Consider the following 23875-nt stretch of genomic DNA (forward strand, 5'->3'; position numbering starts at 1 on the left):
ACTAAGTTGAGTGTGCACTGGGAACGCTTCACAGACATGAAAGGACAGAGGCACTGTCGTCTCTATATTTGTTTGTTTTATTTCCAAATAAAATTTACTTTTTACTGACCCCTTGTGCCTGGATTGTTGGCTAGAATTTTAAAACGTTATATTTCTAACACACCAAATATAACATTGTGAAAATAAGCACATTTTTTTGTTACTAGCTCACTTTTTGGAAAAGGAAAAATACAGTTTTCTAGCCTCAAAATGGTACATAAAGTATGGTGATAAAGTATGTAAAATATCTATAGACAAAAGGTCCATCATGTCCAGATCATATTTACCGTATTTTCCGGACTACAAGTCGCACATTTTTTCATATTTTTGGCCGGGGTGCGACTTATTTTCATACTGACATACTTATACTTATACTCCGGAGCAACTTATATGTGATATTATTTGTTATTGTCACACTTGCAACCGAAAGTCATACTATAGTGTGACTTATATGTTTTTTTCTTCTCTATATTGGATTTTTTGGCTGTTTATTAAACAGTACGTTAAACAAACATAATGTAAAACGCAATGGTAATAGTACTATCACATTTTGTGATATTCTGTGGTTAATCCCAGGTTCTGTAAATAAATCTCACTATACTTTGGCCTCTAAGGAGTTTAGAAACATTTTGTTTATACATTTTAAAGGTTAACCAGCACATAAAAAACAGACTAGTACAAAGATTGATTCTGATTGATTTGTCTACCATCAACAAGCTGCCACACTATCAAACATTGCGTGTTTTGTACTCTCTAATCCTCATGGCAACAAAGCAACAGCAGAGGATTGTGTGGGCGGGAGTCTGGGACAAAATTAAAAGCACGATCAAGGCCAAACTCTGAGCTGCTACTTTCCATTGTTCCTTATGCGACCATATTCTAGACATTTCCATGCTGCTGGCGCTTTGATTCGAAAGGCGTCAAACTGAACACAATTGTAGCAGTGGCTTCGAAGACAAAGCACATCGGCGAGGTTATTCACAGGTGCCTAATCCTTTCATACCATGCTGGATCAGATAACACGTATTAATTAACACATAGCACAGAAATCAAATGGAAAATAAAACAGAGACAAAATGTGTGGTGGAGTCACAGTGCGATCATGTCCCTGGGGCTGCTTGCAAGCGGCATAAAAAAATTAAGGAATTACATTTTATCTAGACATGTACCAACACACAAAATAGGTAAAAATGAAGAGACCTGCTTACAAGTCTGAAAAATAGTGGCATCTTCAAACTATCACAGTGTTAATATGGTCAAATGCAAATGAACAGTCAGGGAGAAAAGGTAATGTGTTGTTTTGTAATATAGCACAATTCAAAGATACTCAAAGTGCTTTGCATTATTCATTCAGATCACTTGGTAGTAAATCTTATAAAATCAACACCACTGTGTAGTTACTTAGTTACACTGCTTTGGGATTACTGTATTTAAATATTGTTTACATTGATCAAATATGCTTTGTGGGGATTCACTTTTAGCACATTGTTTATGTGTTTATGCACCTTGTTTATGCTGTGTCCTTCCAGAGGAAGATTGCATTCTCTTCCTAAGCATTGACGTTGTTAATGCAAGTAATTCATTGAGTAATTTGTTAATACCTGTAATTTAATTGCAAGTATTTTCAGAATCAGAATCATAAAAAGTGTATTGCCATTGCTAATGAACAGAATTCACAAACATTGGAACTTGCTTTGGTGATTCAGTGCAACATAAAACAATGAACAATGATAAAACAACTTATATAAAGCTAAAAAGAAAAACAATTTAAATCTGATGCTTAATATGTACACACAATTTATAGTTGAATTTACATATAATAATAATAATAATAACTTTTATTTATATAGCGCTTTTCAGTGACCCAAAGACGCTGAACATAATAAAAAAAGGGGGGGTATTTACAGACAGGGGGGGACAACACGTACAATACACATTAATATACAGATAAAATGAACAAGACAGAAGAAGTAGAGAGAAGAAGATGGGGATGTAACAGTACATACATGTACATATGTAGTGCAGAAAGTACCCAGTGCAGTGAGTGATTCAATTTGTTAAAGATACAGGTGTTTAGGAAGTGTTCATGAGCCCAATGGCAGAGGGGGAGAAACTGTTCTTTCGGCGGGAGGTTCTGGTCATGATGGACCGTAGCCTCCTGCCTGAGGGGAGTGGCTCAAATAGTCCATGTCCAGGGTGAGAAGGGTCGGCTGTGATCCGACCTGTTCGTCCCAGAGCCCTGGAGAGGTCAGGACAGGTCCTGCAGAGATGGAAGTCTGCAGCCTATCACCTTCTCAGCAGAGCACACAACGCACTGTAGTCTCTGTTTGTCCCTGGCTGTGGCTCCAGCGTACCACACGGTGATGGAGGAGGTGAGGATGGACTCAATGATGGCCGTGTAGAACTGCGCCATCATCTGCACTGGCAGCTTGGCTTTCCTCAGCTGTCACAGGAAGTACATCTTCTGCTGGGCCTTCTTGATGAGGGAGCTGATGGTGAGCACCCACTTGAGGTCCTGGGTGATGGCGGTGCCAAGAAAGCGGAGGGAGTCTTCGATGGTGATGGAGGAGTCTGTGATAGTGAGGGGGGGCAGTGGCTTTCTTGAAGTCCACGATCATCTCCACTGTCTTCTGAGTATTGAAATCCAGGTTGTTACCACTGGACCAGGACACCAGCCGGTCCACCTCCCTCCTGTAGACAGACTCCCGAAGCCCAGAAGCCCGATGAGGGTGGTGTCGTGGCTGGAGGTGAAGCAGTTTTTTGTACAGGGAGAAGAGCAGAGGAGAAAGTACACAGCCCTGTGGAGTTCCTGTCAGTCAGGCACGTTGTGCTGGGAGAGCTTGTACTGGAGCAGAGCAGGGAGGATGGTGTTTTTGTTCACAGTAATGGTTTACAATACAAAGTTATCACTAATGTGCTACATACATACATATGCATGGTGAATGAAGAGTGTAAGTGAGGCTCAGGCTGCCAACATTTGAAGGAATGCTAAAGAGAGAAGAGAGGGGAAGAAAGCATGAGCGCACTTGAATGGAGCTCATTACTCAAGAACAGACTTTCTTCATTAACACTTTTGAGAATAAGTAGGTGTTTCATGTGGAGGAACTGGACTGTTTTTGACAGCAGACAGCCTGCCCTGTGCTGCACTGAGAACTAGCACTCATTCACTTGGCAACTTCATGCAAACCAACACATTTATCCTGCAACCCCAAGGGTAAGAACCAATCATTTAATGCATACACAAAAATTAACCCATTGTTGTGCTCAACACTGTTGTTTGCGCCGAGTTTGTGCCTTTCATTATCCTACCTTTTCACAACAAAGCACTTTATATAACATGTAAATACATTTCTTTATAATGTAAAGGCCATGAGAAATGTTCTGTTGTTAGCAGAAACTTGACAGTATTCAAACGCTTTGTTGAGGTTTCAAGTGCATGAAGACACAACTGATCTCACAATAACAAGTGACAGTTCTTATGGGTTCAGCGCTGGGCTAGAAGTCAGCATTAAAGAGACACAGACATTGACTGACACCCACGGCAGGTTACTGTAAGTAAAATGACAAAACAAAGAGTTATCAATAAGCCTTTAAAAGTTTAGAGCTGTTAATGAATAGTACTTTTACGCTTTCCTCTTCCATTATCTAGTGTTTACTGCGAAAGGTCAGGTGTTCCTGCTGGCACTGGCTTTTCTGCACTGAGGTAGTTAAATGTTGTATCCTCACTGGTCACATTAGCCCAGGTACAAGGACAAGCTCAGAGGTCATTAAACTGCAGTCCGACTGCCCATTTTTCTTGGCCCACTACTTCTGCCATCTCTTTTCTGGCCAGTATTGCAGCCTCACGATACACTACGCAAATAATATCCGGTCAAGTTTAAGTTATGGAAGCTTGGAGAAGGTATTCTTTTGTTGGCGCTATGGAAGTGCACAAATAAGCTCATGATTTTCCTGGAGACTTGTTGTGGTTTACAGGGGGGAGAAATTCTAATCAAAACACAGTGAATCATAGCTGAGTCGGGGGTAGAATGAATTTATTTGGACCGCAGATGGCCCACAAAGGTATTCTGATTTATAGCGAGTTGCAGTGTATTACAGCTAAGTGATATATCAAATAAGTGCGGCGCATTGAGGTAAATTGGTCGCACTTTGGAGCCCGGAAAATCTGCTTTCTGTTATTCAGCTTCTTGCCTTGTAAATCTACCGAATAGAAATGGGTTTCACAACGGTTCATTAAGTCAGGAGAGATAGTAGATTTACAGACAGTTTTAATGCTTCTATTTTTCTTTGAAGAAACTGTGTTAACTGCTGCTAAATAGCTTAAGTCATTTCAGATCAATATTTCCGGAAATAATGTCTTTAAATAAAAGGCTCACTGCTTTGAACAGATGATAAATAATTGTGTGAAGTGTAGGAAACTTTGAATGAAGGGGTTAGAAGCTGTCAAAACAAGAAAACAAATGAGATTTTATAATGAAAAACTTAAATGTCCCAGAACAAAAACATGTTTCATCAAACAGATTGCGAAATATTCTTCCCACTAATAATCAGCATTATTTTCAATGTCATGTAAATTACAAAAGATTTAAACGCTGAAACTTGAAACAGATGTCAACATGTTTCATGCCATTTGTACGTCAAGCATGGCTCAAACTCATTATTCTCAATCATTCATTAGTAATTTCCTAAACTATGCATTATGTATGACTCAAAAATTAAAAAAAAAAATCCTACAAGAATAACTCAGAAATGTATAAGGAGGACAATTTGAATGGACTATTCTTCTACTGTATTAGGGATGGATTTAAGTCTTTGTGGGATACACTGAACCATTATGTGCAATTTAGTGCAATTTGAACGAGCGTGTTTATATTGTTCAGGCTCATAACTGCTAATTAAAACTTGATTGCTAACTTGGGAGATATTAATGTTGTTACTTCCCATGATTATTATGCTATTGGAACCAGACGCTAGACACTAATAAACCAGACATAAGCCGACATCACAGATACAAAACTACGGACATATGTAGGACCTAAATCCTTCCATAAATGTTTTTTATTTGATTTTGACTTTATTGTTACCCATTTTATATAATACACCAACATGGATTGCCGTCTACCACTGACATTAGTAATTGATGGTTCAGCACTAGCCAGGTTTGAAAAGCTTTTTTTCCAGTCAGTAATATTCTTTCATTAATATTGCGTATTGTATAAAATCAAACAAGGCTGCAAAGTCTAGGACACTATACTTGCATTAATTCATCCAATATGTCCACGTCAACTTTCATCATTACGATCGATGTACAGTTCTTCAGTTCTTCTTACCTTGTGCACAACTGAACAGCAGCCAAATGCATAAGTGAATCAAAACAACACCCACTTATGCCAGTCTAGCCGCCCCGACTTGCGCTTGAATCCAGCTTATTTAATTGCTTCTGACTAACCATAAGAAGCCTAGCCCTTCATAAAAATCCACTGGCTTTTCTTTCTCTCGCCTAATGACAAACCTCGCTAACACTGTGGTACAAATGCACGCGGAGAGGCTCAAAACACTAGTCATTCAAGCAGCACAATGTGGGTGTTCTCATTATAAGCAAGTTATCTGCAGCTCCCAGTCGCCGTGAAAGGACTTGATTAGACTGCAAGAAGCTAATGACGCAGCCAAGGCAAAGTGTCACTCAATGCAGATTAAAGATTTAGACTCAAAGTCTGTGTTGCTAGCATTTGCAAGTCTTGTTTAAAACAAACAGTCACCATGGAGGTCTACAGTGTCATGAAGCGACAGGGGATGTGATCAAATTAAAAGCTATAGCTGCCACTGCAAGCTGTTCAAGGATAAAAGATAGACTGTATTCGCAGTCCATGGTGTTTTAGTTGACCAATGTTTTTATCATTTAAAAAAAAAAGAATTATCCAGATTTATATGCACATCAGCAGAAAGGAGAACACATGGAGTGAGTTAGTGAAAGTCTCTTGCTGAAAGCCGTCGGGCGGTTAAAAAAATACTTCACGCTGATTTGTCGAAGCGTCACAACAGTGGAAGAGGCAGAAAAATCTAAATTGGGTTAAATTCAGTGTTCAGAAAAGTCCTCTTTCTCATCCACAAATGTACAAAGTGCCATTGTGAGCACATTTTTCAAAAACAAAATCATCCGTATTTCTCCTCAAAAGTAAGTAAGTACGGCCGTTGGCGCCGCCCATGTTTGGTTTGGTTGTGTTGACAATGCTGCTCTCTGATTGTGAGCCCTAAATGCCATGGGATTAGCCCGTTAAACCACTGGCTGAACGGATCAGCACAAACCAAACAAGATGGATTCTCAAGATCATAAAAATCACGAGAATTCATCTTCCTAAAAAAGTTATGGGTCGACAAAGCTGGCTACTGCAATGACCTTGTAAACATAGGCTTATTTTAAATTCTAAAGTGTGCATAAATATTTTGCAGAAAAATTAACTATAATACAGGGCACGTCTTTACTCAATCAAGAACTTCTTTACTCAAGTCAAGTCCTACAATACACATCAATAGTAGAGACTCTTGTCATACAGGTTTATGCAAAATTGCTGGATCCAACATTGAAATATTACGGTAACTACTATGGGACCAAGTAAATCCCTAGTTCCTAAAGTTGGGGCCTGTTTGAGTTTTTAATATTCGCAAACATGGCACGATTGAATAATTTTGCACTGATATTGTTTTGGCAAAAGGCAACAAAGCAATTATCTGTGTAATGTCATTGCCAAGTTAGCGAACATTAGTAGGAGGAAGCTTCAGATTCCCAGCTCAATAATTAAATTGCAATAAAAAACAATGACTCTTCTCATTTTTCAGCAGACCCACGATGAAAACAGCTGTCCTGATTACATTGCTGACAAACACCATGTCATAGCCACATAAGTTGCTTTTTTCACTGGTCTACAAAACAAAAACCCTATATTGTTTTAACAGCTATTCAGCGTATACCGTGGTCTGTTTCAACATCACTTTGTACCTTGTTTATACTTCAGCAGCAGATCCCAAATTCCTCTCCTTGCATACGGGTCCACTCCAGCTGTCGGTTCGTCCAAGATGACTATTTTGGAGCCGCCAACAAACGCTATGGCCACTGAGAGCTTCCTCTGCATCCCACCTGGAAAACATTGTCTGATTTAGTGTTGGTGACACATTCAAAGCAGCTCGTCTGGTCTTAAAAGTTCCACCAGACTATTGTCAAAATTTACTAAAAGGACACATAGTATGGATTTTTGTTTGTGTTGTCTTGAGAGTCTTTGGTTTTAGAATTAGGGATGCATTGATATATCACTGCAGTATCGGTATCAGCCTATATTCACATCATTGAGTAATTGGAATCAGCCAAAAATATCGAGTAATATCTGTATCAGCCAAAAGCACAAGGAGGAGAGACTGTCGCTGCTACTGTTGAGGCAGTGCAAGGGCGACGATGACACACGGGCTGGAGAGGTTCAGGGAGACATTTTGGACCGAGAAATCGTCTAAATCAAACAGGAAATGCACGGAATGGAGTGTGAAGTGTAAAGGGAAATTTTACTCCAATACAAATAATCATAATACAGCCTACTTATAACTAAAAATACCATATTTTCCGGACCATATAATATCACATATAAGTCGCTCCGGAGTATCCCGGCCAAAACTATGAAAAAAGGTGCAACTTACACTTATATTTATACTTATATACTTATACTCCGGAGCAACTTATATGTGATATTATTTGTTATTTTCACACTTGCAACCGCATTTCATTCTCCAGTGCAACTTAATTATGTTTTTTTCATCTCTATTATGCATTTTTTGGCTGGTGCGACTTATACTCCGGAATATACGGTAGTGGTAAACAAATATTGATAGCCCTATTAAATGTTTTCCCTTTTTTCCCAAAGAAATTCCATCCACTGGCAGCAGAGGGAATTACCATTGGGACATAAACAAAAGCTAGCTTAGCCCCTGACATGCTAATATAAGCACATAGTTTTTATGGATGCGAGAAATGCTTAAATGAATGTTGTGATGATGAGACGAGAGGACATACTAAACAGATTTCACCAAACAAGCGTGAATGAAACTAAATACAGCTCAAGGTTTGTTATTGGTAAGGGAACAATGTTATAACAAAGTTGAAAGCTCAAAAATTCAATTTTGCAAAATAAGTGTCTTCTGAAGGTTGTTCTTATTGCTCGAAAAGCATTCTTTCTGAAATTGAAAATTCACTTTTCAGGCTGGTCCCCCCCATCAGAAAAGTTACATAGTGTGCCTTTAATAGAGTGGTGATATTCAGAAGCAATTATCCTATAAATGTATGGCCATGTTTTATAGTTTGTGATGTAAAATGATTGATAGCACACAATGGATGTATTACAGGGGTGATTTTAGTCGCATCACAGGCTCTTCAGGATGCAGCCGATGTACAGCTAATGTAGTGGAAATGTCGGCATAGATCAACCTTGAAAGTCATAATTCAGTGATTTTGCTCACAAGCAACCAATGACTGGGGATAATTTATCAAGCTCATGGCTCACAGAAAATGACTCACAAGATGTTTGCGCGGAAGTGAATTCTGCTCTTTACGGCCATGTAGGCAATAATCTGTGTAAGAGCACTGTGAAATGTAAGTAAGAACAAAATGCATTTGTTTGGGCATCGACAACGCAGGTGTATTAACGAAAGGTGGCGTTACAGATCTGAAAATGAAGAGAGAAGGGAAGCAAAAGGAGGATTATAAACACGTATATACAGCTAGATGGCCACTTGTAACATTTAGTAATTGATCAAGTGTTGTGTAAAATGCATACAGTATAAAATTAAGATTCAAGTAAAACATTTTTAAAATGTGTTAAATATACAAAAATCTCTTCTCATGTCATTTTACAGTTAACTTTTGCCTATTCCTTTGACTTGGCACAAACATTTCTCCCGCTGTCCAATCGTTCCAAAACATACCAGACAAGTTTTTAGCCAGATCCTTCTTCTTGTGTGGTAACCCGACGTCATTGATCATCTGCTCCATTTCCACCTTCACCTCATCCTTGCTTCGTCCCTTCATTCGTCCGTAGAAGTAAATGTGCTCCTCCACTGTTAGTCTGGAATGGGAAATGGACACGATTAGGAAGGTTTATGAGAAAATAACTCTATATTAGCATCTTGATTCGCAGTGCTTTCCATTGAACACGTGATTAGATAAATGTGGATGTAGAGGTGGATACAATTGTGCATTATTTGTGCAGTAGTTGAAGATGCACAAAATATAAAACACATGTATATTGTTAATGATAAAAAGAAAACCTCAATATTTCAAAATGCTGCAAATATTTGCTGGTTAAAAGGTAAAAATGAAACAAACATATGTAGTAATCTTTCAAACAACAGTGATTTCTTTACAGTCCTTTCAAAGTCATATTTGTCTGATAATTCACCAAAATTAACTAAAATATATCTTAAAATTATTGTTACTGGAATACTCCAAAATTACTGATGACATTTTTACCTTTTTACATACATTTGTTTTGAATTTTGGATACTTTTTGACTCTATGACTCATTTACCAGCAAAGATTTACAGTAAATATTTTTCTAATGGATTTTTTTAAAAAATTAAGAAGAAAAGATCAACACGACAACCTTTTTTTTTTTTTTTAAATTATTTTTTGCATTTTTTAATCGTTATTTCCCCCTCATATTTTTCCTGGAGGTCACTGTCTTTAACCCTACCTAATTCGGATGCCTTCACTGTCTGGGAATTAATATTAATGGATGTAATTTGCAGGTGCTTGGATATAATTATGATGTAGGACTAGTGTCGAGTTGCAGGTAATCAGTTTGGGGAGGGAGAGAAATGCAGGGAACGTTGAGGTGGAATAAAATAGTTTCAAATGGCGCTGCAATGAATCTTTCCTATGGAGTGGGTGAGCAAAGGTGAAACAAGAAGAGGATAATGATGTGATGATGGTGAACATAAGCAGACACCCAAACCTCAGTATTAAACTCAAAAGTGATTTGTTTTGTTTTGTTCTCTTCAAAAAGACCTGTTTTGGCCAGTTTATAGTTACAATCTATGACACTGTTGGATCATTATTTGAATTTTTGGATATTTTAAACTACTGTATGATTAACGCCTCTCCGTTTATGATACAACACCACGAGCATCATCATCACCACCAATAAAGTGCCCCACTGTTGGACCATGCTGACCCCAACTATAGAGAGCTGCAGATCACAGTAGCAGTAGTAGTGTGTATGTGTATCAACAATCAAGAAAAAATAAACAAAAACAGAGCAGGTAAAGAGCAGTGGGCGTGAATGGGGGGTTGGTGAGAACTACGGCGTTTTGATTGAAGGAGAAAAGAGAGTACTCAAACATGCGTGAATCACTAACAGCTTTAAGTGGGGAAATAGGAAAGGAAAATATTGATAAAATGTGTAAAGGTTATTTCTTTGCCTTACACAATGTGACAATAAACACATCTATTTAACATGTATTCTTATCTTCTTTTTAAGATTAAAAATACCTGCAGAAAATAAAGCACATTGATTGTAAAAATGAAAGTTGGATAAATGATTGCAAATACGTTGTCCTAGACTTTGCAACATACACTATACAATACACTAAAATTCAGGCAAAGCAATAACATCTCCATAGAGACAAGCAGCTGGAGTCCCACTGAGCCCTTTGGAGCACAAAGCATTGGCTGGGCTCTTTGTGAAGCTGACCCTCTGTAGTTCAGTTGGCCTCTGATGCCTAATTAACTCTAATTATGAGTTAGATTAAGAGGATCTGCACAGAGGAATATCAGATTTTAAATTCTGATAATAGAAAGAGCAGTATAGCTGGTATCAAGTTGCTTGGGCATTTGTTGGGTTTTGACAATTCCTCTTTCAAAACTGAACCTAATTTGACAAAAAAAATATTTTAGGGGCTTGTAATTAAGTATTAAATTCAAGGCGGAATCAGTTAAAAAGTCCTATAGTTTTTGGATTTAAGGGTATTTTTTATTTGCTGATTTGTAATAAAAAAATTGAGCCTGATTCATCCCAGAATGTTTGAATTGACGGAAATTAAGTGGGTTACAGCTTTCCTTTTATCAGATTAATAAATTAAGATGTTGTAGAAGGTCCGAGGGCCAACGAGTGGGCCCACCTCATCGTGACATTAAGTCTGGACTAGAAGAAAGAACTCACTCGTTGAAGAGAACATTGTGTTGAGGGCACATTCCCAAGTATTTCCGGATGGTGTCCATGTCACTGAGAATGTCGTAGCCGTTGATGAGCGCAGTGCCAGAAGTGGGAGGGAAAATTCCTGTCAGAATAGACCTTCAACAACAACAAAAAACACATTAGAAAGTGATTTGAAAAGGTGTTAGATTAGTTTTTTACTAAAGTCTCATTTGCATGCTCTTGAATATGAATATATCTGAAGTGTAGATTGTCAGGACTAAAAAAAAAAACTAAATCAAAACAAAAAGAGTATCAAGGTTGGTCCACTTGCAAGAAAAATAAAATATTATCACAGCTATTGCATTATACATTTAAAACTTCATCTCTGTTGAATTCTAAATAACCTTCAACACAACACCACTTTTAATTTGACTTGCTCAAGTGTGATGAATGTTTTCTTGTTTTTATTAACATGATGATGTGATTCCTGTAAAATTATATGTATGAGCATTCATCCTAGATTACTTTATGTTGACAACCTTTTTAGAAAATCATATGTATCATTTAGATCTAATTGTCATATACAAGTTAAAGCATAGTAAACAACGCAAAGAAGAATCCATCAACCCACTTCCTTACTATTTTATTCCTATTTACCTTAAACTTCATGTCACATGCCATTTCAAACTTGTGACTACAACTTGACAAAAGAGACATGTTGTGCTTTTTTGTATATTTAGTATTAAACTGTAAAGCTTTAGATGATAGAAATCCATAAATGTCTTTTTTCAAACCTGCAGAACTATGTTACGCTGCATGATGTAAAGTGCGTTTTCCTGAACTGGAAAGTCTGGTACTGGCCCTATTTTTATTTTTATTCAACAGTTTTAAGTCCTACTGAGTAAAATCTTAGTATCTATGGCTGGGGATATATATTTCATTTTTTTTTTTTGATAATCAGAACCATGAGCGATTTTTATGGCATTTCACGATATTCATTCACAATATTATCTGTTGCATGATGTAAAGTGTGTTTTCCTGCGAAAAAAGAAAACGTCAGGTACTGGCCCTTAACTTAACTATTTTTATTTATGCAACAAGTATAATATTCATTCATTCATTTATTTTAAACAACATCTTACTCAGTTTTAAGTACTACTGAGTAAAATCTTAGTATCTCGGGCTAGGGATATAAATTTCGACTCAGGACGATATTCATTCACAATATCACTAAATTCCAATAAATTGTCCACCCCTATTTGTATCCTGTACAATTGCTAGCGCATTTAGACACGTTCCACCAGAGCATTTAGCGCACAGAATCCTTCCTCTGCGCTATCCATTTGTTGTACTCCTTTATGTTTTGCAACAGTTACACCGCGCTCCCTGTAGGCCCTTAGTTTTGCATCACTAGTTCGCTCCGGCGCGTTCTATCCAGGCCAGTGGTTTTCATTTATTTCTTGTCATCCTCCTGAACCTTAAAACCTTTTTTTTTAAACAGCAATTAGATAACTCCCGGCGTATCCCCACCAGCTGACTCTGTGTGATAAATGTCCCCGCTAAGAAGTCACTCTTTGAAAGCAATGACCTCTGAATTAATATGGCCTCGGTGCAGTCGGCATTGTGTACGGCCTAGATTAGCTCGTGCCGGTGAAATTGCGCACGGGCCGGGGCAAGTGGCTCGGCGTGGCGGAGGTAGATAGGGGCGCGTACATGGTGGTGGTTTTGCCCGCGCCGTTGTGGCCCAGGAAGGACGTGATCTGATTTTCGTAGAAGTCCACGCTCAGACGGTCCACGGCCAGTTTCTTTCCCGTCTTGTAGATTTTGACCAGATTTCGGATGGACACGCCGGCTTTCATGTTGGGAGGTGGGTTCTCGAGGTACTCTGGAAAATATGAGATTTAAGTATGTTTACATGCAGGGCAGGCTTGGCCGACACTGAAATGTGGGGCAGAATCTACAATCCAAGCATATTTCCACCCATGAATGAAGCGCTTGCAAGTGTGAAAGTTTGTGAAATATGAGCTTTTAATCACTAAAGTCAATTAAGTATATATCTGAAATTGTATACATTTTAACTCTAAAGGATTCATATTAATACATGCAGACTGTGGGAATGATTACACGCCGGTTCTGCCTCTTTAAAACAAGCTTGAGCATCTCCCTTGAAAGTTAATTGTAAAGAGTTTTCCCCTCTAATAGCAACAGCGCTATTATCACCCAATGTGAAAAAAAAAAAAAAAAAAAAAACAGGCGCTAATTTTCACTTGTGACCCATCCCAATTAGGTCGCAGATGTTTATTTGAACTACAAACTCCCTTTAGTCTGTTACAAATGATCTAACAGATACAAGAAGGTGAGAATTGAAGTAACAGCTCATTTTACCGTTGTCGCTGGAGTCCTTGAATAAACCCGGGTCACTGGGAGACGCAGCGCTGCTCCCGCACCAGTAAGACAAGGTGAACGGGAAGTAAAACGGCTTTGGGATGCCATATTGTCCTGGAGGCAATATAAAAAGATATGGTAAATAACTTTATACATGCATTATGATGTGGTAGTACTGACAAGACGAAAGGTTTCTTAAAAAGGTAATACTTTTAAATTGAAATCATGATTCCTTGGTTATAAATGAGTTACTGTTGTTATATTTTATTCATTGAAATCGTTCTATTTAAAAGGGGTTCAGAATTGGGTGTTTTGAAATAAATAAACACAAATATTCAGGATAGCTCCAGGAAGTGGAATCTAAGACCTTCTAAAGACTTGTTTAGCTAGAATCTTAATTTACATTTAAACGAAAATGTGTTGAATACAAAAATATATTTATTCATTAAAGAATCTTGATAAACCATTAAAATATAGTTTTGGGACACCTTATGTGGATTTGAATGCAATATTAATACTGTAATGTAGTAAAAATAGTAGTAGTCAAAATTCTGCCAAAAATATAACATTTTGTAGAATTTAATGCTTTTAAGTCCTTACATTTGGCACAATCAGATTCAATATTCATGTTTATATTTTACAGAATTGTAAATACTTTCAAACACTCCTATGGCAACTCAGGGCACCCCCTCATGCTGATGAAAAAAAAAAGTCTAACCTGGAAATACGTTCTCAATGTACCAGGTGAGCAGCCAGTGCAGCAGGGAGTCAACCAACATCATGACAATCGACAAAATGAAGCTGTATCGCTCCCCTTCTTCTGGACTTGTGCCCATGTTGTTCCACTGAATGCCAATCCCTTGTTCTTCGTATTTGGAGAAGTTCTCGCATCCGTATCCGAAGGCAACGCACGACAGCAGACTCTGGGAATAAACAAAGCTTTGCCATTAACAGCATGATTGTAATGCTTGACGGGAACACACATTTGGAGATACTTGTAGCACAAAAAGCTATTTCCTGCGATGACTGAAGGCTGTTTGCTAAATGTGAATAATGTGCAGTATAGTTGTCATGAAGGCTATTTTCTAAAAGGCTTAGCAAGGGATGACTTTTAATGGAATAAATAACTGAGAAAGATTGAGGAGCGTTGGCAAAGATCAACCATTGTAAGATAGGGTTTTTTGAAATGTCTGATCTTCGGCTCAATCCGGAAATGTTCTAGTTCAAGAATAAATGTCCCAAATGATCAGCTACACAATTCCTTTTTCTGTACAGCATGGTCAGAGCTGTCTTCATCTCACAGTGATTGATAGAAGCAGTTCAACCACTTTAGCACCCGAACCATGTTTTCCCAAACATGAACACAATACGTCTTCACTGGCCAATTACTTATCGAAACGACAATGATAAAAATTAGCCAAGTGATTAAAAAAAATAATGATATTCTGCAAATGGAGATCAGTCGAAAGGCTTATTCGGCGTGAAATCGCAAACGACACTAAACATCATCTGCCTGCCGCGGACGATCACTCTGCTGCCATGTGCTGCCGGCTGTCTCCTCTCGCCTCATTTGCCTGAACCGCTTTAAGTCAACCACAATCATTTGCCCAACCTTGACAGAGAAAGCGCGGCGAGTACTTTGATGCCTCTCGCAGCGATCGCGACAGTGGCGGAGAATGACTACACAGGCCGCGGCTCAAGCAGTGCCGCTCGGCTAGAGTCACGCAATCAGCTGCGAGTCGGCAAAGGAAGGGACACGTTTGGGGACAGAATGGGCAGCCATCCTTGACCTCTGGATGAAAGGCTGACAACACAACAGGCTTTTTTTGGATTCTGAGAAGAGGGAAAAAAAAAGGGTTTGTTTGGGAGATGCTCAAAGAAGCCACAATTGGACTGAACAACACACAATCAGTGACAATTTCGACCGCTGGCGGACGAAGGATGCCATTAAAAAAAGACGGTGATCGCAGTGTGGGCCTTGTCGTTTTACCACAAGTGTGATTTCAAGTTCAATAGGCCATGATTCGAAAAACAAAGTCATTATCATACCATTCATATGAAAATGTCAAACACGGTGAAAAGATATGAACAAAAGCCCGCTGCACACTGTAGGTCACACGTCACTAATATGGCTAAAGCGATCTTAGAAAAGTTCACGTACGGAAAGGTCATTTTTTTTATGAATCCAAAAATTAATTTCGGAATGTAAAGGGCCTGTCTCCGGCTTAAATTCACAGTTGAAAGATGATAAATAGTCCTAATAGAGCTTGGGCTAAAAGAAGTGTCAATTTGATTTAATGTGGCAAACTAACCCTTTGGCAAGGCAGCCGCAATCATAAAGTGTTGATATACATTTAGGTGATCTTTTGTAACGCGGAGGCGATTAGAGACATTATCAAGGACAATGAGATAGGGTCAATTTGTATGCCCGGGCAACAGTGTAGTTGAAATTCTAGCTGGGAGGAAGGAAGAAAAAGGCACAAAAAGAGAAAAATCTTTGCACAACCGCATCTGATAAAGAGGAGGAATGAAGAGGATAGTGGTTTGGTCACAAGAACATTGCTCATGCTAATTAGAAGGCTGGAGGGTTATCCATCTAACGGGAACGCCGGAATAAAACCCAAAGTGCCAAGGGAGAAGCGAGCAGTGGCACCAAAGATTAAATAAGGTCTGGCCTGCTTTAGAAGTAAAATGCTTTAAACCTGCATGGGGAGGAAAAAAGGGTTTATTTTTAAGTGAAGTTTCAAAGGCAAAATCACTCAGAAAAAGTCTAAATATTACTGGCACTAGAGCTGCACAATATGAGGAAGTATGCAATACATGCAATGGCAACAGCTCAGTTAGGAGAGTCATTGCCTGCTAGCGGTTGTGTGCTTTGGCAAAACACTTTGTGCATATAAATGTGTATTTTGTTGTGAAAGGACATAATTTAAAGGAGCTCAAAGTAACTTTTTAGCTGGTTAAGTTTTGTTATATCCAACAGTTGGACAATGTTTCAATAGATTCCCCATAAAAGTCTTGCTCCATTATAAAAAAAACACAACAAAAACTTAAAGGTACACTATGTTACTTTATCCAGTACTCTCCAAAGATATATTGCTCCTTTGCCTTGAATGTTTCACAGTATGGCTTTAGTTTAGTTTGCATATTCAATTACAGTTTTAAAAAAACAAATACACTAATTCACACACACACAAAAAATCCTTAAAACTCAAAAACATGCCAAAATATGACCTGTAAATTTGACCAGGTGGTGTCACCTTCTCTGTGGTGACAGATAAGTTTAATGCCGTACCATGGAACATTCCAGGCAAAGCAATAACATCTTTATGGCGAAGAGCAGGTGTTGGACCCTCCCCCCTTCAAAAAGAAATAATCAAAGTAATTCTGATTCAAATTTGAAATGTGCAAGTGATTGTATTTAATTGCCAAAATGTTTCAAACTGTAACCAAATCTGATAAATATTTGCTCCTGTAAGATTCAGATCGGAAAAGTATTGAAAAAAGGATCACTGCCCACAAGAGGGAAGATATATTTACTTACTTTTTTTGTTAACGCGCCGCCCTAACTTCTTATCTTTCATTTTTTGAGCTCAGATGACTTTACTTGACCTGATAGTCTTGTCACAGCCCACAAAAGAGCTGATTGGAATTCTGGGAAAGCTACAGTCGACACAGAGATTGGAGATTTTGTGCATGTTTGTCGGTGGAACAGGACAGCTCGAGGACAAATGATAGCAGCGCGGCTATAAAGGTCACATAGAAAGGCTGCACTGAGAGTTGAGCAACGTTACACCATTCATCTTTACCTTTTATATGAGACCACAAAACCTCAAAGCCCCTCGCTGCTTAAATGTCCTTTAACGTACATGTGCTGTGTGCCACTCGCCTATTTCAATCCATCATTGTCTGCTTTTTCTTTTCAAACAGCTTGATTTATAAAAGGGGCACAATGTAACTTTTATGAAGCGGGAGTACATCATGTCATGGAGATGTTACTGCTTTATCTGGACTATCCTAAAGTATGACATTGAATCAGTTATGTCTTGCATTCTTTCTAATACATATGACTTGCATTGTGCATCGATTAGTCAAATAGAAGTGGGTGTGGCATTAGGAATAGGGTTGGGCAATCAAATGTGCGTGGAAGAATAAATTCACTTTTCTCAGGAGATTTCATTATGCTTAGGGATAATAACTGGGTCAATTCACTGCATGTGACTGCACTTCGTGGCTCTTCAAGGATTGAGGAAGACACTCACTTCTGCTCGTGTTTGAAATATTCAGTTGTAGTCATTTAGACACTTTTTTTTCCTAAAGACGTTTTGACTCTCATCCAAAAGTTATTCTCCATCTGCGGATCTAGTCTGAGAACTCGGGCAGAACATCCAGATAATAGCATTTCCTGTTTATCTATTTGTAGTACTGTTTTAAGTTTCCTCTGAAACTAATCTTCTTTGTAATCCTAACAGCCCAGTAATGAGCCATAGAAATCCTATTGTTAGCTGGCTGCAGCTCCCTCGTCACTGATGAGTACCTGATTAACATATGAATGGCCAGGGCTGATCCCGCCCCATGGCTTCAAAATGCTGCTGTATATTACCAGGAAGTTGAATCTTAAACCTCCATTTCTGTTTAAAGAAGAATTTTCTTTTTTTAACAAAAACCTTCTTAACTCTTCTTTCAAACCATGTCTTCTCCCTGCTAAGAATCTTCACCTCACTGTCTTCAAAAGAGTGGTTAATGCCTTTAAGATGAAGATGCACAGCTCTCCCTGTCATCCTGAATTTGTTGATACAGCCTTTTATGCAGTGGCTGTTCGCCTCAGCGCTGTAACACTCTTTACAACTTTCTCTACATTTTTCACTAAACAGAGTCCTTACACTTGACCTACAGCAACATCTGGTCAGCCTCGTCACCCACAGACAAGCCCACAAGTTCTTCATCAGCATGCGCTTTTAATGGCGTCCAGCATAGCCATGTCATCGCTAGCTTTTGGAGCCCGTTTGTCTCGTTTGGGTTGCCATTTCTTCATCTTGCTACCGACATTGTGCATGAGCAGGAGTTTTTACGTGCTAATTTCAGATGGAGCTAAGCAAAACATCTCTCTCTCTCTACGTGAAAACCATCACACTTTTAGATCATTAACATCTGTGGTTCTAAGTGTAAAATACTTACCACCAGTATCTTGGCGCTGAAATCCATCACATCCCTCCAGGCATAGCAGAGCACGTGAGGCAGGTAGAGGACAAAGTATATGAGGCCGCCACACGCCGCGGCCAGGTTAGCTTTGGAGAAGAGGACGCTGATGAAGAAACACTGAGTGACGGTGGCCAGGCAGAAGACCAACAGGAACAGGAAGATCACAGAGGGGTCACTGTACTGCAGCACCTGTCCATACTGCACCGGGGAGGCAAAGTATATGTTAAAATGTTCACTTGTGGAAACATTTGGAAGGAGACATGTGATTGAAAATTGATTGGTACATTTAAGTATGGTCTGTACAAACGGCTTTTCCAGACCACTGTTAAGAAAAACCCAGCTTTACTCTGGTTAGGTGAATGCTCTGTTTGGCTTTAACTTTGTATCTAGCAGTTTTACGAACATAATTTTGCATTTTAAAGGAATTCAGATCTCTTTTTACTCCGCAGTTTTGAAGTAAACTCCAACGAACATAATTTAGCATTTTAAAGGAATTCAGATCTCTTTTTACACCGCAGTTTTGAAGTAAACTCCAAGTATGGCCAATAAAAAGGCTTGCCCTGACCACTGATAGGTAGAATTTGCCTTTACTTTTGTCATGCTTTTTTGTACATTCTATCTTTGATGCTGTATTTTTAAGTTTCTTTAAATACAATATTGTTAGTACTTGTTAAAAACTTTAGGCTCTACTTTTCCACAGCCCTTAGTCCGTAATCGCATTTTGTGGGCATAAGTAAAATTGTTGATAATCATGTTAATGCCACTTATGCATGCAAGACTGTGAAAATGATCGTATTTATAATATCTGATTAAAACTTTGCCAAGAAAGATGATTACAAATGGCCAATGATCTCACGCAATTTTAACTAATAGCATCGTTAAAGTGTCAAACATAATAGTCAGGGCTCTCCACTTATAAAGTTGGGTTCTCCTTAAATCAACGGAATCATTTTGAAATCACCTTCATGATTAGAGCGAGAAGCAAAGCGCTGAGAGCCAGGGGCAGATAGCTCGACACGGCCCAGCTCAGCCAATAGATGGAGCTCTTCAGGCCCATGATTCTGACAGTTTCCTTTAGCCGAGCCTCCTTTTCAGCCACAATGTTCTTAACTATCATGGCCACCGAGTATATCCAAGCAAGGGTGATGAAGAGCGGGAGGATGCTGGTGAGACGGCTGAGGAACCTGAAGGGCAAACGGGCCGGACACAATGTACAGTAGGATACCAAACTACGATTAATGTGCAATTCAATAATGTCTTGTTCACGCGCTGAATTTTATGGTCAAAATGTAAATGCTACTTAGCCTAGTTTATGTAATATATCTGTGATTAATGAGCCATGGAACAAACACTTGAAATATGTTTTTTACCATGGTTTTCGAAAACATAAACAGTAGACAAAAAGAGCTTTGCATTTTCAGCTATCTTTTTTAAATTATTTTTTTGTCCCGTAGGCTTTACAGTAGACAAGAGAGTATAGCAGGAAATGGGGATGAGACTGGATGGGGAAGAACATTGCAGTAAACGGATTCAAATTCCTGACGGACATGTGCTATCCACTCGACCACCAAATGGCACATATTTAGGATTTATATATTCAAATACTAGTCTGTAATTTTGAAATGGTATGTTAGGGGACAATTTGGAAATGTTATAGCAACCATGTATAGAAAAGAATGCCTGAATTGCCTGAATCATGTTTTAGTAATTGTGAGATAGGGGACAACAAAGAAAATCAGCAGATCAATCAAAACATGTACTAAAAAGTTTGTTTCATGTCAATAGTAGCAATCCAAAAACAGGCAAAAGCTGTGCAGTGAGATGGAAATCTATGAATAATGTGATGCAGTTCATTAATTAGTAGCAGACAGGCTGATTGTACAGAGCGTCCTCGTCTTCTCCATCAGCATATGCTCTGGTTGGAGATGTTTTTTAAAACAGCTTTCATTTTGTTTGTCTGGCTTTAATTAAAGAGCTTATCCATCAAGTTGAGATGCCCCCTTCTTAATTTCCTTTCACGTTAATTTCTGAAAATATGCCCATTACTTATTTATGTTTTTCTAATGTGGAAGTAACACATTTAGGGGTCATCACATGTCATACTAATATTTTATTATGATTATTTTATCTTGCAGCATAGGTGTAGGTTATTACTATTACAATTTATGTCAATATCACATCTACACGTGATTAAGCCAATTAATGATTTGTCCTTCATGGTTCAACATCAGAGAGAAGCAACTTAAAGTTAATTCTGAAACATGTTCTTCCCATATAAATTGGGAACAGGCCTATAAAATATGCTGTTGAAGGTATTATTATAGAATATGGTGATTTAAATTAAAAGTATTTTCAAATGACTGATCTTAAGTCATGAGCATGATATATTTAGAATAGTTTACTAGTCGAAATTATAATAAAGAGCATTTCACAAAGGCTTTGGCGCTCTTTTTGACAAGATATAAACCATGTTTTTTACTCAAACACAAGCTTCATTAAACAAAACTACAGGCTGCAAGATATTAATATGCAGTGCCTCCACTATAACGGAGGAGAAAAACAGTGTAAAGTGGCAGAGGGCTCAGGTGCACATGACAAACCCGACTGTTGTCACACCTAATCCAGACACAGCCTTATGCTAATCACAATTTGATTTGCCATTATTATTAATGCGCTAAAAATGCCTGTGAAATTATCATTTAGAACAGGCCTCACGATCGGCACACGCACCACTCCTCCAAGGCACTCCACTAACTCAATTTATTGTTATTAATGTTTACAAATTGTCGATGACGTGCAAACACATTAGGCTGATGGGAAATTGCGTTTCGCACAGCTGTTCAAATATCACTTTTTATTTACCGCTGCTATTTTCCAATTAAACTGCAAACAATTGATTAGCTCTATGTAAAATTATCATCCCTTATGATTGCATTGATGTCTACAGAACACTAGTCAAAGGATGTTGTGGTGCATTTACACGGGTTGACTAATAGCTGTGACATGGTGGTCAATGCGGCATCTTACAATGGTCCTTTGGGTCAAAACTTCTGGAAAAATTGCTGATTACGAGTCTCGTAGCATCAATGGATTCTCAACAATTGCGAGTGATCATGCTATTCTTCCGCCCCATTACCCTGCGATTACATGCAAAGTAATGTAAAATGGTCTACAGTTACAAAATACTATTCATTATTATCACAGCGATTCAAGCATGCACTGAGCATTCTCTTCTACAAACGCGGGAGGAGACGAGGTGATGCAAGCGCAGGGAAATGAGGGCCACATACGGATTGGCATGACTTTAATTTGACTTAATTACAGTTTTGGGTTGATGCACACTTAATTAAGCACCAGAAAGATGATTTAACAAATTATGGATGATGATTAGATCCAGTGCTCTTTATATTAGTGATGATTAACATGGAGCGAAAATACCAAACCGCAGAAGCAAGAAGCCTTTGACTTAATGATCGTTGTGCTTATTTGGTTGGGTGAGTGTGTTGACAATTGTTTTCTTGTAAAAATAAGTCGTTTTACAAAATATGGGAATTTGGAGAGTATATTCTTGCTTTGCTTCTTGGTAATATCTTTCGGGATATACAGACCTTAAGCATGATGCTCAAAAGTGCACAGGGGATAATGAGAAGGAGCATGTTTTCGATAACCCTGGAAAGCCACAGGGCGCCATTTTGGACACCAATGGCACGGAGGACTTCCTTAAGGCGGAGCTCTTTCTCCAGCACAAGGGTTTTGATGGTCATGCACACTGTGTACATGAAGGCCAGGACTAGGAACATGGGGAGGATGCTGCCGATACTGGATGTGAATCTGAAGGCAAGTAATACATCAGTCAGCACAGTTAGTTAGCACAGCAATATGGGTAATGTAGAAAACAAATATCGTACGTGATCTAGATTTGTACAAATTGATAGCAGTTTATTGATTTCAAACAGTTTGTAGTTGCATTTGGTCCTGTACTTTTAGTTTGTAATTGTACATGTCCACACACATCCAATTTATGATCAAACTGAGACAAAAACCTGGACTAAACCAGGACAAGAAACCAAGTCCAAGGCTCAGACCAGGATATGAAAAGTATTACGGCACCTAATTTGTAAAAAAAAGAGTACACATTTTTGTTTTATGTACAAATGTAAGAAAATCTCATCAGTATACAAACAAGTAATTTGTTTAGAAAGATTTGTAATGACTGTGGCTCAATTGGCTTGGTTGATAGAGCTTTTACCCCTGAACTATTGCTAAATAATTTTATCTGGGTTTGTATGATCCACCAAAGCCTGTATTTCATTTTGTTTCCAGTCTAGAACACCTCTTCTTAACCATAGGGCCAGGGTTAGGCTGCAAGAACCTCCTTAAAGATGCTATGGAGGATTTCGGAGGGCCAATCGCTGTAACTTCCACATGGATCAGGACAAAGATTGGCATGCAGAAGATTTGAATGACATGAGGGAGTCATGTCATTCAAATCTTCTGCATGCTTATGTTGACGCCGTCTTACTCTCTCTGTACACTCCTGCTACTAGCCGTGCATGCGCAGAGGAATGTTTCGAAAGCATGGATTAGTGGTGCAGTTTGTCGGTGTCCGCAGCATTACTCCACCCCCGCTTGTCAATCCGTGAGTACATATAATGGCTGAAGGTCGCGAGAAGATGGTCTTTTAGGTTGTTGAGGCGAGGCAAAAGGCTTCAGAGGATCAGAGGAGAGGAACAAGACAATGGTTTTCCTCAGGGATTCTTTTACGCATTGAAATCTGAAATTGGACTTTGCACTGATGCATCTGTAGCGAAATAGTAGAAAAAGCTTCAGTTGTAGTCATCTGGACTCAGTTTGAAAAAATAGACGTTTCGACTCTCATCCAAGAGTCATTGTCAATAAAAGAATTTAGATCGAGAACTCCGATATTAATACTGTTCTGTGGTAAGACCCACCCATTGGGCGGAGCCTTCCTGAAGTAGAAAGAGTTGTTTGTTTCAACAGAAACTCCCCCTTGTATCTACCGAGCTAGCCTATTCAGAATCTTAATGGGCTATTAGAAACCTCTTTGTCTTTGT

General features: G+C 38.6%; 1 protein-coding gene across 1 annotated transcript in view; it reads right to left on the reverse strand.

Moving 5' to 3' along the window:
• Positions 1-23875, reverse strand: part of LOC140371373 (phospholipid-transporting ATPase ABCA1-like) — a 207165-nt gene that overhangs the window by 132848 nt on the left and 50442 nt on the right. The window contains exons 13-20 of the mRNA XM_072458485.1: positions 22409-22631; positions 18777-18998; positions 14317-14521; positions 13599-13712; positions 12927-13098; positions 11238-11369; positions 9004-9143; positions 7037-7174 (exon numbers count right to left, since the gene is read on the reverse strand). Of these exons, the coding sequence (XP_072314586.1) occupies positions 7037-7174; positions 9004-9143; positions 11238-11369; positions 12927-13098; positions 13599-13712; positions 14317-14521; positions 18777-18998; positions 22409-22631 (1346 nt within the window). The remainder of the gene's footprint in view (positions 1-7036; positions 7175-9003; positions 9144-11237; positions 11370-12926; positions 13099-13598; positions 13713-14316; positions 14522-18776; positions 18999-22408; positions 22632-23875) is intronic.

This window comes from Eucyclogobius newberryi, unplaced genomic scaffold (assembly GCF_026437365.1).
Source record: "Eucyclogobius newberryi isolate DKJ021-1_F unplaced genomic scaffold, fEucNew1.0.hap1 SCAF_22, whole genome shotgun sequence".
Taxonomy (NCBI): Eukaryota; Metazoa; Chordata; class Actinopteri; order Gobiiformes; family Gobiidae; genus Eucyclogobius; species Eucyclogobius newberryi.